This window comes from Mirounga leonina, unplaced genomic scaffold, assembly GCF_011800145.1.
Source record: "Mirounga leonina isolate KUSES-001 unplaced genomic scaffold, KU_Mleo_1.0 Mir_153, whole genome shotgun sequence".
Classification (NCBI taxonomy): domain Eukaryota; kingdom Metazoa; phylum Chordata; class Mammalia; order Carnivora; family Phocidae; genus Mirounga; species Mirounga leonina.
In genome coordinates, this window is record NW_023270387.1 from 14,446,990 (window position 1) to 14,466,525 (window position 19,536).

Consider the following 19,536-nt stretch of genomic DNA (forward strand, 5'->3'; position numbering starts at 1 on the left):
TCTGACTTCTATGGTTTGCTTTGCTTTGATTTGGATGGACAGTCTAGTTAAATATGATGTCGTTAGTGGTTTTGCTCTTTGACAGCGACTTAGTTCTTGGTGTTTGTTAGCATTTGGGTTTCATTTAAAAGTCATCATGTTTGTCTAGTAATCTAATTCAAACACATAAGTTGACAGTATCTTTTTTCCCAAATGGCAGGAGTGTTGCCATCCTAGTTGGGAGGACTTAGCCTGTAGTACCCAGTGTCTGTGCCACATACGTAGTAGCCATGTTCTCTTGAAGATGCGGTGGAATCCTAAAACTTCCTATAGGAACACGGTTCTAGAGATCATCCGGTCTGACTCTTCATTTCTAGATGACAGAATGAGGCCGGGAAAATATATGATGCGGTTACTCATTTTTGAGTTCTCTGAGTATGTTGTGATTAACAGAGCTGGACTCTTCTCTGTTTTAGTGTTTTTCCTTGTCCACCAAAAAATTCTTTTAAAAATTGGATAGAAGAGGTTTTCCAGATTAATAAAGCCCTATGAGTGTCCAGGTTCAAGTCTAGCATGATGATAAGGAATCTTGTGATATACTTCGGGGTAGGAGTAATTCACAACCTTTCCTTGAATGGTTATCAGTCTACCTTGAATGTTGTCTTGTTTTTGTTTTTTAAACCATCTGGGTATGCTTCATTATTTAAGAAATGAAACCTAGTTTTCCTACTGTCTCCTAGTCCATTACTTTTGTTGTAATTAGTATATATTGAGAATGGATTTATGAATCCTTAATGTATTAAAGGCAGTTTCAAGTTAATTGGTGAGAAAAACATTTATATTTAGAAAGCTCAAGAGTAAGACCTTTGTTGATTTCTGTTCTGTTAGGAAGTTGGTTCCATAGTCTAAAATGTTCATCATACTGGCATAAATGTCTTTTGATGCCTGTTAGGGGAGGTTTTAGTCTCAGAAGAATGTTGAGTCATATCAGACATTGGAAAGTCATGAGGGAGGAGAAGATGTGATAGACCAGGAAACTCTTAATCCATTTAGAAAATCCAGGTTTATACAAAGAATTTTAGAAAACAGCCTTGTTTTCTCAAGTCTCTTGAAAAAGTAGCACATTGAGCTGATTTATAAATTGGGCAAAGTCCTTTTATTTAGACTAGAAGAAGTCTGATTTAATAAATTGTTGATTTGCTCTTGATGTCAATTAGGGTTAAATTTTTTTTGTAACCTGGGACTAACTAGTTCAAGAACCTGTAAGTAGGGGAGTAGATTAATGGACACATCATCGTGTCACTTCACTGAGGAGTTCACATGCCACTGAGTTCAGTGATCTTATTCTGATGTCTCACGGATGAACATTTTTCTACTCAATAAAGCTTTCTTAGTTTACTTTGACAAAACAGACTGAAACTATAGGAAGCTGAGCTGCCCAGGTGCTCTCCTGACAAAAGTTGGTATGTTATCGATTGAAGAGCTCCTTGTTCAAATTTGTGAAAGCCAAAATTCCACCGAAAAGATGGGATGACTTACTATGAACATGTTCCCAAATATTAATCTTCGTGGCTAGGCTATGGAAAAGGTGGCACAGATTTTTTTGTAAACCTATTTTTTTTTTAATTCAAAAAAAAAACACCCTCGCTCACCTGAAATGGTAGGAAAATCAGTTTTGCATATTAATTGCTTGGTTGAAAATCTGTTATCATTATCTTAGTTGTTCTGTCCCAAAAGTTAGGTGTTGTAGGTGGAATGTTATTTACTTGGTTTCTTTGAGGCAAGTTTTTGGTGAAAAGAAACTAAGCCCAATTAAGATGTTTAAGTGACTCACTAGACCAGGTAGAGGTCAGTACAAAATGGCTTGTGCTAAAGTATATTCAGCTTAGTCACGACCTGAACTACAAAGCTAAATGTATGCTCTTCATTGTTTAATTTTTATATACAGTTAAAACTAGCCCTCGAAAGCCTCGCGGGAGACCTAGAAGTGGCTCTGACCGAAATTCAGCTATCCTCTCAGATCCGTCTGTGTTTTCCCCTCTAAATAAATCAGAGACCAAATCTGGAGATAAGATCAAGAAGAAAGATTCTAAAAGCATAGAAAAGAAGAGAGGAAGACCCCCCACCTTCCCTGGAGTAAAAATCAAAATAACACACGGAAAGGACATTTCAGAGCTACCAAAGGGAAGCAAAGAAGATAGCTTGAAAAAGATTAAACGGACACCTTCTGCTACATTTCAACAAGCCACAAAGATTAAAAAATTAAGAGCAGGTAAACTCTCTCCTCTCAAGTCTAAGTTTAAGACAGGGAAGCTTCAAATAGGAAGGAAGGGGGTACAGATTGTCCGGCGGCGAGGAAGGCCTCCATCGACGGAAAGAGTAAAGACCCCTTCAGGCCTCCTCATTAACTCTGAACTGGAAAAGCCCCAGAAGGTCCGGAAGGACAAGGAAGGAACACCTCCACTCACAAAAGAAGATAAGACAGTAGTCAGACAAAGCCCCCGAAGGATTAAGCCGGTTAGGATTATTCCTTCTTCTAAAAGGACAGATGCAACAATTGCTAAGCAGCTCTTGCAGAGGGCAAAAAAGGGGGCTCAAAAGAAAATTGAGAAAGAAGCAGCTCAGCTGCAGGGAAGAAAGGTGAAGACACAGGTTAAAAATATTCGACAGTTCATTATGCCTGTTGTCAGTGCCATCTCCTCACGGATCATTAAAACCCCTCGGCGGTTTATAGAGGATGAGGATTATGACCCTCCAATTAAAATTGCCCGACTAGAGTCTACACCGAACAGTAGATTCAGTGCCACGTCCTGTGGATCTTCTGAAAAATCAAGTGCAGCTTCTCAGCACTCCTCTCAGATGTCTTCAGACTCCTCCCGATCTAGTAGCCCCAGTGTTGATACCTCCACAGATTCTCAGGCCTCTGAGGAGATTCAGGTACTTCCTGAAGAGCGGAGCGAGACCCCCGAAGTTCATACTCCACTGCCTATTTCCCAGTCCCCAGAAAACGATAGTAATGATAGGAGAAGCAGAAGGTATTCCGTGTCAGAGAGAAGTTTTGGATCTAGAACAACTAAAAAGCTATCAACTCTACAAAGTGCCCCCCAGCAGCAGCCCTCTTCCTCTCCTCCTCCACCTCTGCTTACTCCACCCCCGCCACTGCAGCCAGCCTCCAGCATCTCTGACCACACACCTTGGCTTATGCCTCCAACGATCCCCTTAGCATCACCATTTTTGCCTGCTTCTTCTGCTCCCATGCAAGGGAAGCGCAAGTCTATTTTGCGAGAACCGACGTTTAGGTGGACTTCTTTAAAGCATTCTAGGTCAGAGCCACAATACTTTTCCTCAGCAAAGTATGCCAAAGAAGGTCTTATTCGCAAACCAATATTTGATAATTTCCGACCCCCTCCACTAACTCCTGAGGATGTTGGCTTCGCGTCCGGTTTTTCTACATCCGGGACTGCTGCTTCAGCCCGATTGTTTTCACCACTCCACTCGGGAACAAGGTTCGATATGCACAAGAGGAGCCCTCTTCTGAGAGCTCCGAGATTTACTCCAAGTGAGGCTCACTCTAGAATATTTGAGTCTGTCACCTTGCCTAGTAACCGAACTTCTGCTGGAACATCTTCTTCAGGAGTATCCAACAGAAAAAGGAAGAGAAAAGTCTTCAGCCCTATTCGATCTGAACCACGATCTCCTTCTCACTCCATGAGGACAAGAAGTGGAAGGCTTAGTACTGCTGAGCTGTCGCCTCTCACCCCGCCGTCTTCTGTCTCTTCCTCGTTAAGCATCTCTGTTAGTCCTCTTGCCACTAGTGCCTTAAACCCGACTTTTACTTTTCCTTCTCATTCCCTGACTCAGTCTGGGGAATCTGCAGAGAAAGGCCAGAGACCGAGGAAGCAGGCTAGCGCTCCAGCAGAGCCGTTTTCATCCGGCAGCCCCGCTCCTCTCTTCCCTTGGTTTACCCCAGGCTCTCAGACTGAAAGAGGGAGACATAAAGACAAGGCCCCTGAGGAGCTGTCCAAAGATCGAGATGCTGACAAGAGCGTGGAGAAGGACAAGAGTAGAGAGAGAGACCGGGAGAGAGAAAAAGAGAATAAGCGGGAGTCAAGGAAAGAGAAAAGGAAAAAGGGATCAGAAATTCAGAGTAGTTCTGCTTTGTATCCTGTGGGTAGGGTTTCCAAAGACAAGGTTGTCGGTGAAGATGTTGCCACTTCATCTTCTGCCAAAAAAGCAACAGGGCGGAAGAAGTCTTCATCACTTGATTCTGGGACTGATATTGCTTCTGTGACTCTTGGGGATACAACAGCTGTCAAAACCAAAATACTTATAAAGAAAGGGAGAGGAAATCTGGAAAAAAACAACTTGGACCTCGGCCCAACTGCCCCATCCCTGGAGAAGGAGAAAACCCTCTGCCTTTCCACTCCTTCATCTAGCACTGTTAAACATTCCACTTCCTCCATAGGCTCCATGTTGGCTCAGGCAGACAAGCTTCCTATGACGGACAAGAGGGTTGCCAGCCTCCTAAAAAAGGCCAAAGCCCAGCTCTGCAAGATTGAGAAGAGTAAGAGTCTTAAACAAACCGACCAGCCCAAAGCACAGGTACTCTTTTCCATCTTGCCTGTTAAACTCAATAGTTTATCAAGCCTCTTCTGTGAGTGAGTTTTCGGTGAAGTGTTTCAGTGACGGTTCTGGGAATCAGGAGAAGGGCAGAAGTGGTGGCATTTGCAGCGTCCCTTCAAGGACTGGTAGGATTTTGATAGGTAGGAAATGACAGGGGAGAACATTCTTCCTCTTCTCTTTTTTTAAGAGAGAGCGCGCGTGCCCTCACGCCAGGGCAAGCAGGTGGTGGGGGGAGCGGCAAAGGGAGAGAGAGAGAATCTCAAGCAGCCTCCACGCCCAGCGCAGAACCCAACTCGGGGCTCGATCTCACACCCTGAGATCATGACCTGAGCTGAAATCAAGAGTCGGATGCCTAACTGACTGAGCCACCCAGGTGCCATAGGGGAGGACATTCTAAACAGAGGGCACAGTGTGGGTAGAGATGAAAAAGTATGAGACACATTTGAGAGGTACGGCAGATCGCTGGACTGTGATGCACAGGAAGGTGGTGACTTAAGACTGAAAGGTGGTTTGTGCTTCATGGGTTTGGTGTAGTGGAATCTGTGACCTAATGGTGACGGTGCATTTTTGTAGTCACATTGTTTTACTATTATTTACCAAAGAAAATGGGGTGGGGGGGCTTCTCTTCCTCTGAGCAGTGAGTGATTAGAGCAATAGATGATAGGTATTTGCAGAACACAGATGAGAAGCCCTTAGCCTTAAGTTGCAGGCAGAAAAGCTGTAGGATTCAGTTCATTAAGATGATGACAAATTTTACAAAGAACAGCTTTTTTTTTTCTTCTTCTTTTTACAAAGGTAGCTAGGCACTGGCCTTTTCTGAGAAAACCCATGGATCTTTAGGTTCTTTTTTAAAATTGCCATGTAATAGATACATATTTATGCCAACACACCAAGTTAGGTTAAGATGACCACACATTTAGGTTTTTCATGTTATTCAACCTAGGGCCATATTTACATTTAGTAATTTTACCAGTTGACAGTTCTAGCAGGAGGATGATGGGATTTATTTCTGATACCATTTTGGACGTATTTTGGTTAGCCTCCTAGTGATAGGAGCAGTGGCTCTTTAAAATGTAAGAGGTGGGGCTCCTGGGTGGCTCAGTCGTTAGGCGTCTGCCCTCGGTTCGGGTCGTGGTCCCAGGTCCTGGGATCGAGCCCCGCATCGGGCTCCCTGCTCTGCGGGAAGCCTGCTTCTCCCTCTCCCACTCCCCCTGCTTGTGTTCCCTCTCTCGCTGTGTCTCTGTCAAATAAATAAATAAAATCTTTAAAAATTAAAAAATTAAAAAAATAAAAAGAGACTTAATTTGAAATAAAAAATAAAATGCAAGACGCTTCTGTGCAGATCTGTGGCCTTTTCATGCTTACATTTATAAGTTGTTTCCCCTACTTCTCTGTTGATCAGGGAAATAGAAGAAATAGTCTGTGATTAGATAAGCCCTGTTAACTCCAGGCCAAACTTTGGATAACGTAGACTGGCAGCTTGAGTTTTGAGGGGAGTTTTAAAGCAGTAGTATAATGGGGAATAGAAATTTAGTTGATTTCTGTTTTTTGATTAAAAGCCCTGCCCTCCCCCCCCCCTTTTGGCTGCCAATTTTAGGATACAGAACTAGTTGATTTCTGTAGATTGTCACGGCTTATCAGCTGGGAATAGCTAGAGTTGTATGTGTTGATTCTAGATTGTAATGACGTACCAGCTGTACCTTGGCTTCATTTAATGACATTTTCTTTTTCTTTTTTTTTTTTCATTTAATGACCTTTTCAACATGTTTGCTTGCTGTTGTTTGTTTTGACCTGCCTCTTACTCAGGGTCAAGAAAGTGATTCGTCAGAGACCTCTGTGCGAGGACCCCGCATCAAACATGTCTGCAGAAGAGCTGCCGTTGCCCTTGGCCGGAAACGAGCTGTGTTTCCTGATGACATGCCCACCCTGAGTGCCTTACCATGGGAAGAACGAGAGAAGATTTTGTCTTCCATGGGGAATGATGGTAGGTCAGGGGTGTCAACCTCGAAGTCTGAGCAGACGTTTTTTTATTTGTTTGCTGGTCATTCTGGGGACACTCTTCATAGCACTGTGTGTTAGTCTGGGTCCTCCAAAAAGCAAATGGCAAGCGTATATTCAATGTGCAAGGATTACCCTAGAGGAAATGCCCGAGAGAGAAAAATCGGGGGGGAGCTGGGGAAGGCTGGACAATGGTCAGGCTGCTCTGCAAGTCTGACCCCAGGGAAAGAGAGAGGGAGGGAGGGTTGGGCAGAATCTTCCCAGACTGTCTTCCCAGAGAGTTTGGCAAGGCTGTCGGGGAGTCCTTGAGCAAAAGCTGACTGTCAGGGGAGTTTTGTGTCTCCCAGGAACAGGCCCGCCTTAGTATCCCTGCCATGCTCAGTCACTACCTAGGAGCAACCCCCATGGTAAGTGTGGGCTTGGTGTACCACTGGATTTCAGAGCACAGCAGTTGGGGCCGTTGGTCAGTTAGCTTCGTTCCCTGTTGTTGGAGGTCTGTGGGGCACATTCTCACGGTTGCCTTTAGATGCTGGGTGACTTAAATGCTAGGTGACTGCTTATATAAAATGTAGAGGTTTAGAGAATCTTAAGAAGCATTCAATTCGCATTCCTGGTTTTAGGTTAGACTGTGTTTTGTTCTCAGTGTTTGGATTTCTGCTTTCATCAAGCTGCAAGTTATAGGCGTTTTAAAACATTTAAAGAATTATTTAAAACAGGCTCTGATTTCTGCCTATGAATATTTTTATTACGTATTTCATGTTTGGAGTCCCAATTAAAATGAGGCTTGAATGTATATAATGATATAAACGGATTTTGAGGAATTCCGCCTCTGCTCCCAAGAAGGAATTAGATACTCCCTCAGAACTAACGACACGTTTCTTTAACAGACAAGTCATCAATTGCTGGCTCAGAAGATGCTGAACCTCTTGCTCCACCCATCAAACCAATTAAACCCGTTACCAGAAACAAGGCGCCTCAGGAACCTCCAGTAAAGAAAGGGCGACGATCCAGGCGGTGTGGGCAGTGTCCCGGCTGCCAGGTGCCTGAGGACTGTGGTGTTTGTACTAATTGCTTAGACAAACCCAAGTTTGGTGGCCGAAATATAAAGAAGCAGTGCTGCAAGTGAGTGGGTGTCTTACTCTGAGGTGTTGACCTCTCAGCCGTGGAGGTTGTGTTTATGCCTGGTCTGTCGCAGGGATGCATCAGAAAACTGAGTGTGGTTGTGTCGAGTCTCCTTGAGGTGCAAGGTTCGTTGCAGAGTTGGATTTTGTGATGTGGCCAGGATTGGGGCTGTCCTGAAATAAGAAATACTCAGGGCAGTGCTGTGTAGTAGAAAGTCCTGCAGCGGTGGAAAGATTCTCTGTCTGCTCAGTTCGTGTGGTAGCCATTAGCCGAACGTGGCTGTAGAACACTGGCAGGGTGGTTAGTGTGACCGAGGAACTACATATTTAATTGCATTGCATTTCAATTAATTAAATTTAAATGGCCACATGTGCCTAGTGGCTACCATATCAGTGTAGCTATGGAGGGCTTCCACGTAAAAACTGACAAATTTATATATTTATATTTTATATGTTATATAAGTTATATATATAAGCCACATGCATATGTAATATTCACATATAATTGAGCTATAATTTATATTTAATTTAACTATATATTATAATATCTATTTGTATTATAATTTTTCAGGTCAACTGAAATTACCTTTATGGCATTGAGGAAAAAGTGGTGATATCTTAGTCTGAGACCCTTGGCTTTCTAACTCCCAGAATATTTTCATGCACGTGGAGTTTTTGACCTAAAAGTTTTGATTACTTGATCTTTTTTTTTTTTTTTTAAAGATTTTATTTATTTGACAGAGAGAGACACAGCGAGAGAGGGAACACAAGCAAGGGGAGTGGGAGAGGGAGAAGCAGGCCTCCCACAGAGCAGGGAGCCCGATGCGGGGCTCGATCCCAGGACCCTGGGATCATGACCTGAGCTGAAGGCAGACGCTTAACAACTGAGCCACCCAGGCGCCCCTGATTACTTGATCTTTTCTCCCTTTTTAAAGTCAGTTTGTGGATTCACTTTCTGCTCTTTGGCATAATTTGTTTTAAATGGATCGAGAAAGTTGCACAAACAAATTTTAGTGACTGAGCATCTCATAAAGTGCCTGGCACAAAGAGTAGTTATTAGCAATAGGTATTTGTTGAATGAATGGTAACATGAAAGTGATTTATAGAAAATGTGGCTGGGAGAAATTAGTTCAGGGGAGATAGTTTCCAAGAGACAGTAAGTAGTTTTGTGCTTTCGTTTAGTCTGGCCTTAAGCAAGAATCTTGTCTCAGTCCCATTAGTGGAAGGAAGTGAGACAAATCACTGATCAGCAGAAAGGTACATGATTGCAGGATAAACCTGCACTATAATTTAGGGGTTGAAATGTATTTAGCTCAGTTTTAGACTTCAAAGTAAGTTTTAATTGCATTAAATTGAGGGGTGAACTATGTATCAAAGCCCTGAGATAGACCTGTAGCATTGTAGTGTCAGATAAAGGACTTGTTGGTTAATTTTAGTCCGTTTTTTATTCAGATTACTATATGAATGTTAATCTCATAAGGGAGCAGAACCGATTTGACTATAAAACACCAGCTGATCATTTTGTGTGTGGTGCTAGTTAGTACTGGGTTATAAGAAATTTGAGTCCCATTTCAAAAATAATTTGATATTTATTCCTTTTAGACCCTAAAGGTAGGTAAAATTGCTGATTGAAGCATTCAGAGGCTCAGATTGAATCTGAGTACTTTTTTCAGCTCTCAAAATGAACCCTAGTAAAGGTTCACTGATTGTTGCAGACCAATTAACACTTGTTTCAATGGCTTTTCTTCTAAATGTAGTTTACTGTATGGTATCCCTTGTTATCCTAGGATGAGAAAATGTCAGAATCTACAATGGATGCCTTCCAAAGCCTACCTTCAGAAGCAAGCAAAAGGTAGCGTTGTAAAAAGATTTTTCCCAGATGTTTCCTGCTGTAATAATGTACGTAGTCACGTACATCTAGTGTCAGGAGAATGCTGGTTGTTCATTTGTTTGTTTGTTTAACTGCTTTTCCCAGCCAGTTGGTGGTTGTGGAAGCTGGGTGGTAGTTATATGAGGGTTCATTTTACTATTCCCTTTACTTTGAAATTTTCTGTAATCAAAAAAATTTTTAAATTCCTGTAACAATTCCAGTCCATTCTTTTCCAAGAGCAACACAAGTGTACCTGTCTCACCTGACCAACTTGCTCTTTCCAGTGTTGACTTCAGCGCAGGGCACTGTGAATAAGATAGTGTTACATTCCTCTGCTTCTGTCTTAAAGAAAGTTTTTCTCACTTACAGATAAATCATCTTGGTCTTTTTCCCCCTAGCTGTGAAAAAGAAAGAGAAAAAGTCTAAAACCAGCGAAAAGAAAGAGAGCAAGGAGAGCAATGTTGGGAAGAGCGTGGTGGACTCTGGTCAGAAACCTGTCCCATCAGCAAGAGAGGACCCTGCCCCCAAGAAAAGCAATAGTGAACCTCCGCCTCGAAAGCCCATCGAGGAAAAGAGCGAAGAAGGGAACGCCTCTGCCCCAGTTCCTGAATCCAAACAAGTTACCACTCCAGCTTCCAGGAAGTCCAGCAAGCAGGCCTCCCAGCCAGTGCCAGTCACCCCTCCACAGCCACCGAGCACAGCACCACCGAGAAAAGAAGTTCCCAAGACCACTCCTAGTGAGCCCAAGAAAAAGCAGCCTCCACCACCAGAATCAGGTGAGTGAGGAAGGCAAGAAGGAGTTGCGGAACCAGAAGTACCAGCAAAGAACACCGATGTCTTAAACAGCATTTGGAAACCCGAAATGTATATTTTTAAGCTTTTAGTTAAGGAAAAATAGCTTTCTTTTAAGCTATTTATATAATAATAAATAGAAGCAAAAAACCAGTTAAGTTGGAGGTATTGTCTTAATTTCCTGTGTGAAGCCTAGAGTTTAAGTTGGTTTTTGTGTTTTCTAATGCCCCTTTCTTCACAGGCCAGTTAGTCCTGAGGTGGTCCTTGCTGTTTAGCACGAACTTGAGTTTAGTGGTGTCTGATTGCAATTTATTTTGAATTCTTTAGGTCCAGAGCAAAGCAAGCAGAAAAAAGTGGCTCCTCGCCCAAGTATTCCTGTAAAACAAAAACCAAAAGAAAAGGTGAGGAGAGATTTGTTTCTCTGCCATTGCTCAGGGATGTGTTGCATTCATAAGACATAGTCTTATCCTTGACATTTACGTGATTGAGTGAAGGAAACTGCGTATCTGCTTCTCTCCAGATGGCCGTGGACTTCCTTAAAATGAACAAAGCAGGTTTAGGCTTTAGCTCGTCTTGTTTTTTGTCTTTCCCCTTCTTTGTGGCCTTCCGTGCTTAGGCTGATGCCGCAGGCCGCTTACTGTGATTGTTTTTGCCCTCGATGTCCTTTAGCGGTATTTGTCTATAGCCATCACCCTTCCCTGTGTCCACTATGTTTTTATGTGGAGAGAGAGAGGTCTTTAAGAATCTTCTGGCTCGGGGCGCCTGGGTGTCTGAGTTGGTTGAGCATCCGATTCTTGATTTCTGCTCCGGTTGTGATCTCAGGGTCGTGGGATCAAGCCCCGCATTGGGCAGCACAGAGTCTCCCTCCATGTCTCCCTCTGCCCCTCTCCCTGCACACGTGTGTCACACTCGCGTGCTCTCTCTCTCTCTCTCAAATAAATAAATTGTTAAAAGAAAGAATCTTCTGGCTCTTTCTGCCGTCTCTCTGTGCCACCATAATGGTGGTGCATGAGCGTCCTGGCTGATGCATCAACAATGCCAAAGAGAGGCAGATGCCAGGGTCTTATTAAGCCTTGCTCCAAGGTCATTGTCTGGCTTCTGACTGTGGTGATAAAGCATGGTTACACTGGTGAGTTGAAATCATTAATGGTCCCAGAGCTGCGAATACTGTTGTGACCATCCTAGACCAGTTAAACAAGAGTAGAATGGTCAGCCCCAGATTGGATGTGCAACTTAAAGATCTAGAAAAATGGCAGAAAAACCTGCTCCCATGCTGTCCCTTTGGTTTCGTTGTGCCAACAACCGCAGCTGACCTCGTGGACCACGAAGAAGCAAGACAAAAACCCACAGGAGGGAGAGTCCTGGGACTCTCCTGGGATTCTCCTGGGGCTGTGATACATACATAAAAGCCCCCATGGAAAAAAGAATCTGAAGATCAACTCTCTGTGTCTGTGGAATACTTGTGTTGGAAACGTGTTCTCCAGAGCTGTTAATAAGATTTTTTGTTTGCATCGTTACCTGTTGCAAAAGTGAAGGCAAGTGGGATGTGGTTTTTTTCTTTATCCATCTTCTGTCTCTGTAGGAAAAGCCACCTCCAGTCAGTAAGCAGGAGAACACAGGCACTTTGAACATCCTCAGCACTCTCTCCAATGGCAATAGTTCGAAGCAAAAAATCCCAGCAGATGGAGTCCACAGGATCAGAGTGGACTTTAAGGTAAAAGCGTTTTGTGACCATGTAGTATGTCGAGCGTCATGGACTTCAGATCAGAAAAATGATGTTATCCAAGGTGTTGATGAAAGAGGGGGAATTCAGCACCCAGTCAGGGAATAAGAACTACCATTGGCAGGTGGGTTCAGGTGTGAGAGAACTCTGGTCAGTGTCGTGAGGTCACCATTTACGAGCTGATGAACGAACGCAGGCATCGGCCTGAGCAAGAAAGTGCATTCGGATGAGAACAGCGTCTGAGGAAATAATTCTTTCACGTGGGAATTCTCCAACCATGATGATTGCTTGAATCAGCAAAACTCTAAGGAAAAGTCACTCCCAGGATATCTTTGCATTCTCGTTAACATGAATTAAACCAGTAGGTGAGCATTTTAACAGTTTGTGTCTGAGATGAAAATTTTTTAAAGTAGCAGGTTGTTCTTGAACCCACTGAAACGAAGTCTTCTTACACTCTGATGTCACTCTGATGATTTTATGCTTGCTGGCCTTGCTCTCAATCCAAAGCTGTGTGTCCCTGGAACGCTTTCATAAACGATCCGTCTCTCTCTCTACAGGAGGATTGTGAAGCAGAAAATGTGTGGGAGATGGGAGGCTTAGGAATCTTGACCTCTGTTCCTATAACACCCAGAGTGGTTTGCTTTCTGTGTGCCAGCAGTGGGCATGTGGAGGTAAGAGAAGCTGCTTCTTGGTACCCCAGACAGTTGAATGGTAGATGATTTTGCTCTGATGAAAGAAATCATTTCTTCTGTCTTGTTGGTATGTAGCAGGTACTGTCCCCTCTTTATTTTTTATTTGTTTTTTTAAAGTAATATTTACGCCCAACGTGGGGCTCGAACTCACAACGCAGACAGCAAGAGTCTTGGTCTCCACCGACTGAGCCAGCTGGGCGCCCCTACTGTCCAGCTAATGAAATGCTTTACAAGTTTTTTAGAGATTTCATGAAGGAATCTGCTGCTTAGTAGAGGAGCAAAATTATTGAGCGTGAAAGGATTAATGGTCTCATGTCTTAAATGCACTCTTTTTATTAGAGTTCTGATAGTTCTGCTAAATGTCCAAGCATGGCAAAAATGATAGAGCGCACTTCTGGAAAAAGAGATGGCTATCTTATATTGATTATCAAAATCCCCTTGTCTACAAAGAGCTCTTAGCAATTAATAAGAAAAAGGAACAACACCCAGTAAAAAAAATAGGCTACAGACAGGAATATGTAATTCACAAAATGAGAAATAAAAACATGGTGGGCAGGGGCAAAGCCTTCTGATGACCAAAAATTGGACGTTAAAGCATGATTAAAAAGATCATGTGGGGGGCGCCTGGGTGGCTCAGTTGTTAAGCGTCTGCCTTCGGCTCAGGTCATGGTCCCAGGGTCCTGGGATCGAGCCCCACATCGGGCTCCTTGCTCAGCGGGAAGCCTGCGTCTCCCTCTCCCACTCCCCCTGCTTGTGTTCCCTCTCTCGCTGTCTCTCTCTGTCAAATAAATAAATAAAATCTTTGAAAAGAAAGATCATGTGGGAAGGGGAGCCTGGCTGGCTAAGTCGGTGGAGCACACGACTCTTGATTTTGGGGGTTGTGAGTTCGAGCCCCATGTTAGCTATAGAGATTACTTAAAAAAATAAAATCTTTAGAGGCACCAGGGTGGCTCAGTCGGTTAAGTGTCTGACTCTCGATTTTGGCTCAGGTCATGATCTCAGGGTTGTGAGATCGAGCTCCCATCAGCTCCGAGTCTGCTGGAGATTCTCTCTCTCCCTCTCCTGCCCCCCTTCTCAAAAAATAAATTAATAAAATCTTAAAAATAAAGAAAATCTTTAAAAAAAAATCATGTGGGGGAAAAAAGAGCATGTGGAAATAGAGACTTCCTGTTGGTGGAATCTGACTTGGTTGCAATCTTTCTTTCTGAGGAGATTGTTCAGAAATATGTATTTATTTTTAAAATGAACATACTGTCTAACCCAGCAGTGGCACTCCAGGTATTTATCCTAAGAATATAATTAGAGAAACAGCAAATAGCTATATGCATAGGTATGTGTGTATATGTGTGTGTGTGCAATACACATATATATGTAATAAACCCTTTTCTCTCTATATATAATAAACAGAAGGGTTTATTTCAGTACTGCTTATGATAACAAATAATAGGAAACAACCAAAAGTTTGTCAATAAGGGGCGGGAGTCTTTAATCATAGGACATGCATATAAGGGCAAATATGAAGTCCTAGATAGTAATATAGATTGATAATGACATGGGAAGGTGTCCATGACACGTCACTGAGTTAATAAAAGAGCAGATTACAAAGTAGTATGTAAAGCGTGATCCCATTTTGGTTTGGACGTTGTTTTAAAATATATATATATGCAGGGGCGCCTGGGTGCTCAGTCGTTAAGCGTCTGACTTCGGCTCAGGTCATGATCCCAGGGTCCTGGGATCGAGCCCCGCATGGGGCTCCCTGCTCTGCGGGAAGCCTGCTTCTCCCTCTCCCACTCCCCCCTGCTTGTGTTCCCTCTCTCGCTGTGTCTCCCTCTGTCAAATAAATAAATAAATAATCTTTAAAAATATATATATACATGCAGAAAGAATTGTGGAAGGACTTACACCAAAATCTTAAAAGTGTGATTGGATTATGGGTGCCTTGTTTTCGCTTTATTTTTCTTTATCCTTTTGAGTCTTTTGCAGTGTGTATTTGCCACCTTTACAATGCAAAGCACAATTTTAAATAGGAAGCAGTAGTTTGTCATCCATACAATTCTCAATTCCAGAATACCTCCTTAGCTTATTATTTTATCACATGTATTTTAAGGTCATGAAGAAATTCCAAGGCCAGATTATATTGTACATATTGAGCAATCAGGGAGACTCACTCACTAGTTAAGAGATTCAGTCCTGCCCACTTGCTATGTTAAATTATACAGTAGCAAAATTACAGATTATTGTCTGGTATTTGTTCATTAAGCAAATATTTTAGTGCCTATTATGAACAATAATATTGTTCTAAGTGGTGAGGCTGCTTTAGATACTACTGAGACTAAGAATATTCAGTTTTTAAGTGTCAGGGGTCTACTGTATCTCTTTTGCACATAATGTTTTACGTCCACACATAATGCTGCTCACAGGAATAACTTGTAGCACCAGTCCTTCAACTTCCGTGATAAAATGGGGTTTTTTTCAGAGTATAATTAATTGCTTTAATTTAAATTGAGTAGTTGTGCACAGCAATCCCACAGGATTCCTAAAAACCAAACTAGAGAATGAATAGCTCACTGCCTGCATTATACTCCTACCAAAGCATAACTAGTGTTTGATGAATTCTGACATTCGAGGTTTGTTTGTTGTCTTTTTTTTAAGATTTATTTATTTTAGAGAGAGAGAGCATCCTGTGGGGAGGGGCAGTGGGAGAGGGAGAGAGAGAATCTCAAGAGGACTCCGCATGGAATGCAGAGCCTGATGCGCGGTTGTGAGATCACAACCTGAGCCAAAACCAAGAGTCAGATGCTTAACCAACTGCGCCACCTGTGGATCCCCAGACATTGGAGTTTTGGTTTTTTTTAAGGTTTTATTTATTTATTTGACAGAGAGAGCACAAGCAGGGGGAGTGGCAGGCAGAGGGAGAAGCAGACTCCCCGCTGAACAGGGAGCCCGATGCAGGACTTGATCCCAGGACCCTGAGATCATGACCTGAGCTGAAGGCAGATGCTTAACCAACTGAGCCACCCAGGCGCCCCTCGAATTTTTAAAAACCTTTTATGTTGACATCATTTCAGATTTGCAGAAAAGTTATGAGAGTAGTACAAAGAATTCCCATATACCTTTCACCCAGATTGCCCAAATGTTCATATTTTTTGCTATGGCAAAAGAAGAGTCCGGGTCATCTTCATTCAAATTTTTAAAAACTCCTTACATGAAAATAACATTTCTACAATTAGAGATGGAAAGGACAAACCAGAGCTTACAACTGTCTTTAGTATTTTATAGGAAGCCTTTAAAATCCTCCCTCTTTCCCCCTTCCCATAGCTCTTGCTTGTACCTAGCCTTAGGCACTTAACGCATTCTGGTAAATCTGGGATTATATTTATCTTGTTACTTTTTAAATTCTACCATTATTACTTTAGGCCCCTGCGTCCCCTCAGTGCCTAATCTTGTGCTTTTTTTTTTTTTTACATAGTCATTGTAAAATGATTATGTATTAAATTAAAAAATATATATATGTGGGCGCCTGGGTGGCTCAGATGGTTAAGCGTCTGCCTTCGGCTCAGGTCATGATCCCAGCGTCCTGGGATCGAGTCCCGCATCGGGCTCCCTGCTCCTTGGGAGCCTGCTCCTCCCTCTGCTTCTCTCTCTGTGTCTCTCATGAATAAATAAATAAAATCTTTAATAAAAAATTAAAAATAAAAATAATATATATGTATATATATGCACACACCATTGGACTCCTAAAGCCTGAGGTCTGTAAATCGCATTTGGTTGATCTCTACATGTTGTTTGACAACTTCTGTGTTTTCCCCTCTTACCCTAGTTTGTGTATTGCCAAGTCTGTTGTGAGCCCTTCCACAAGTTTTGTTTAGAGGAGAACGAGCGCCCCCTGGAGGACCAGCTGGAGAACTGGTGTTGTCGCCGCTGCAAGTTCTGTCACGTTTGCGGAAGGCAGCATCAGGCCACGAAGGTATAAAACGAAGTAACGGAACTCTCGATTTCCGTTTCTGCCTTTTGGCTTAGGGTTTTGTACCTGTATTCTTCCTCTGCTGACTTAGTCTATCGCGACTATTTAATTTGGTATAATTCATTGCCCATCTTTGTGTTTTAATTTGGGGAATATAGGAGAAAACATGGCATTAGATAAAATCCCCCCAGTAACGCCAGTCTCCCTGATAAGAATATTCATCACTGAGTGCCTTTGGCAGGACATACACCCCAGTGCTTTCTTTGAGAGTAAAATAATTTATGGGACGATTTAAACTGTTCTAGTGATGTGCTATGCTTACTTGAAGGTAAATATGAAATGGGTGCTCTAAGTGAGTCGATGTGATGCCCATCTTTTTTTTTTTTGATGTGATTCCCACTTCTTGCCTTTATATTTTCTTTTTTTTTATGATTAGTGTATAGCTGACATACAATATGATGTGAGTTTCAGGTGTATGACTCAGTGACTCAGCACTTCTACCCATGACTCAGTGCTCACCATAAGAAGCACCGTCCCCATCCGCAGTCTCACGGACTGTTCCCTCGGCTGTACTTTCCATCTCCACGACTTAGTTCTTTCATAACTGGAAGCGTGTACCTCTTCATCCCCTGCCTTTGTGTTCCCTACAGCAGCTGCTGGAGTGTAATAAGTGCCGAAACAGCTATCACCCCGAGTGCCTGGGACCAAACTACCCCACCAAGCCCACCAAGAAAAAGAAAGTTTGGGTGAGTACCCATATGACACGGTTGCAGAGAGAACTGTCATGGAGCTCTTGGGCTTGCGCACCGTGTAACAGGAGTCCCCTTGGTCTCATTATTAGGAAGAGCCATCCCAGGAAAGAGGTCAGCCTGAGAAACGGATTGCATCTGAGGTCTCTTGAAATGAGACGAGATATTAAAAATAAGAAACTCCTGTTGAATTTCTGTTCTTTTCCAGATCTGCACCAAGTGTGTTCGCTGCAAGAGCTGCGGATCCACAACTCCAGGCAAAGGGTGGGACGCACAGTGGTCTCACGATTTTTCACTGTGCCATGACTGTGCCAAACTCTTTGCTAAAGGTACTTCAGAAAAGCCCGTTTTGTCAACTTCGAGAAATTGTATTTGGTGTTTACAGGGTGAGCTGGACCCTCCAGTGGAATGAAGTAAAATGTTTTACACATCTTGTCAAGGGTTTACTAAGTTCCTGGTCTTACCCTTTCCTTTACACAGAGTATTACAGCAACTAAAATGTTTTGTTAGCTTACATGGGAAGAATTAAGGGGATTTCTGTAATAACTAACCACAAAGAAATGCTCTAAGCCAGTATTTCCCAAAGTGAGGTACATAGATGTTTGATTGTTTCAGAAATGATTCTAGGTGGTACCAAGTCAAACATTTTAATAGTTACAATAAAAAAAAATTATACCTAATACATTAAACTCCTTTTACTGACTTTGGATAATAATGATACAAAGTTTACTATTGAAGTTATTTAAAGTAATCAAATCAATGTTAAATCTATTAAGTAAAGAATAATAGAGGGGGAGCGCTTGGGTGACTCAGTCAGCTGGGTAAGCGTCTGCCTTCGGCTGAGGTCATGATCCCAGGGTCCTGGGATCGAGCCCCGCATCGGGCTCCCTGCTCGGCGGGAAGCCTGCTTCTCCCTCTCCCACTCCCCCCCCTGCTTGTGTTCCCTCTCTCGCTGTGTCTCTCTCTGTCAAATAAATAAATAAAATCTTTAAAAAAAAAAAAGAAAGAAAAGAATCCCTTTGGAAAGTATAAGAGAACGTTCTCTCCTTCTTTTCTACTGTGTTCTTTGTAAACTCTACCTCATGACCTTTAAAAATGAGTCTAAATAAAATCAGTGGCATGTTCTAAGAGCTCAGAAAAATCTGGACACTTTATAGATGCGTGAGCATTGCATAGTAGGTCCCTGCTGGCATCTGTGAGCAGTTCCAGAAGAGAGTTGGCTCGTGGAAGTGAGGGCCTGAGAGGCACCGGTGTGTGAGCCAGAGCACTGCTGAAAAGTGTGCTTTGCTTTCAGGGAACTTCTGTCCTCTCTGTGATAAGTGTTATGATGACGATGACTACGAGAGTAAGATGATGCAGTGTGGGAAGTGTGATCGCTGGGTCCATTCCAAATGTGAGAATCTTTCAGGTACAGAAGGTTGGAGTCTTTTTATTACAGTTTCCTTCTTGCTTGATATAGTTATAGCCCCCAAAGTAATCTGTAAGCGTAAAATTGTAGCCGTGTTGTTGCTTGAAGTCTTCTGGAATTCCCATTTCTGGTCTCTAGAATAAGCACCTTTGTGTCAAGTTGTGCTCATTTATTGTGAACATATCCCTTTAAAATATTTATTTGCTGTTTTCTGTGCGTACCTTAACCTCTTGGTTCTCCAGTAACCAAATCCTGGGTGGCTAGTATTAATAGTGTCCCTTCAGAGATCAATACGTGCTGGGTTCCTGGGGGACATTAGAGTCCTGCTCCTGTCCCCAGGGTCCAGCTTTGTAGTAGGTTCAGGGGAGTAGTGTCCTCCCTCTCTGCCACTCTTCAGAGCTCCTCAGCATTGTGGGGTTTTGTTTTTCTAGACGAGATGTATGAGATTCTGTCTAACCTGCCAGAAAGCGTGGCCTACACCTGTGTGAACTGCACTGAGCGGCATCCTGCAGAGTGGCGACTGGCCCTGGAAAAAGAGCTGCAGATCTCTCTGAAGCAAGTTCTGACAGCTTTGCTCAACTCTCGGACCACCAGCCACTTGCTTCGCTACCGACAGG

At 42.8% G+C, this 19,536-nt stretch overlaps 1 protein-coding gene across 3 annotated transcripts in view; it reads left to right on the plus strand.

The window, feature by feature from the left end:
• Positions 1-19,536, plus strand: part of KMT2A (lysine methyltransferase 2A) — a 76,083-nt gene that overhangs the window by 27,870 nt on the left and 28,677 nt on the right. For 2 of the 3 annotated variants that reach the window (XM_035009036.1, XM_035009037.1), the window contains 13 exons: positions 1,928-4,581; positions 6,409-6,586; positions 7,488-7,722; positions 9,509-9,573; positions 9,990-10,367; positions 10,711-10,784; positions 11,966-12,097; positions 12,664-12,777; positions 16,619-16,765; positions 17,413-17,508; positions 17,720-17,840; positions 18,806-18,928; positions 19,351-19,535. In XM_035009036.1, the coding sequence (XP_034864927.1) occupies positions 1,928-4,581; positions 6,409-6,586; positions 7,488-7,722; positions 9,509-9,573; positions 9,990-10,367; positions 10,711-10,784; positions 11,966-12,097; positions 12,664-12,777; positions 16,619-16,765; positions 17,413-17,508; positions 17,720-17,840; positions 18,806-18,928; positions 19,351-19,535 (4,502 nt within the window). The remainder of the gene's footprint in view (positions 1-1,927; positions 4,582-6,408; positions 6,587-7,487; positions 7,723-9,508; positions 9,574-9,989; positions 10,368-10,710; positions 10,785-11,965; positions 12,098-12,663; positions 12,778-16,618; positions 16,766-17,412; positions 17,509-17,719; positions 17,841-18,805; positions 18,929-19,350; position 19,536) is intronic. The other variant, XM_035009038.1, reaches the window with a different exon arrangement.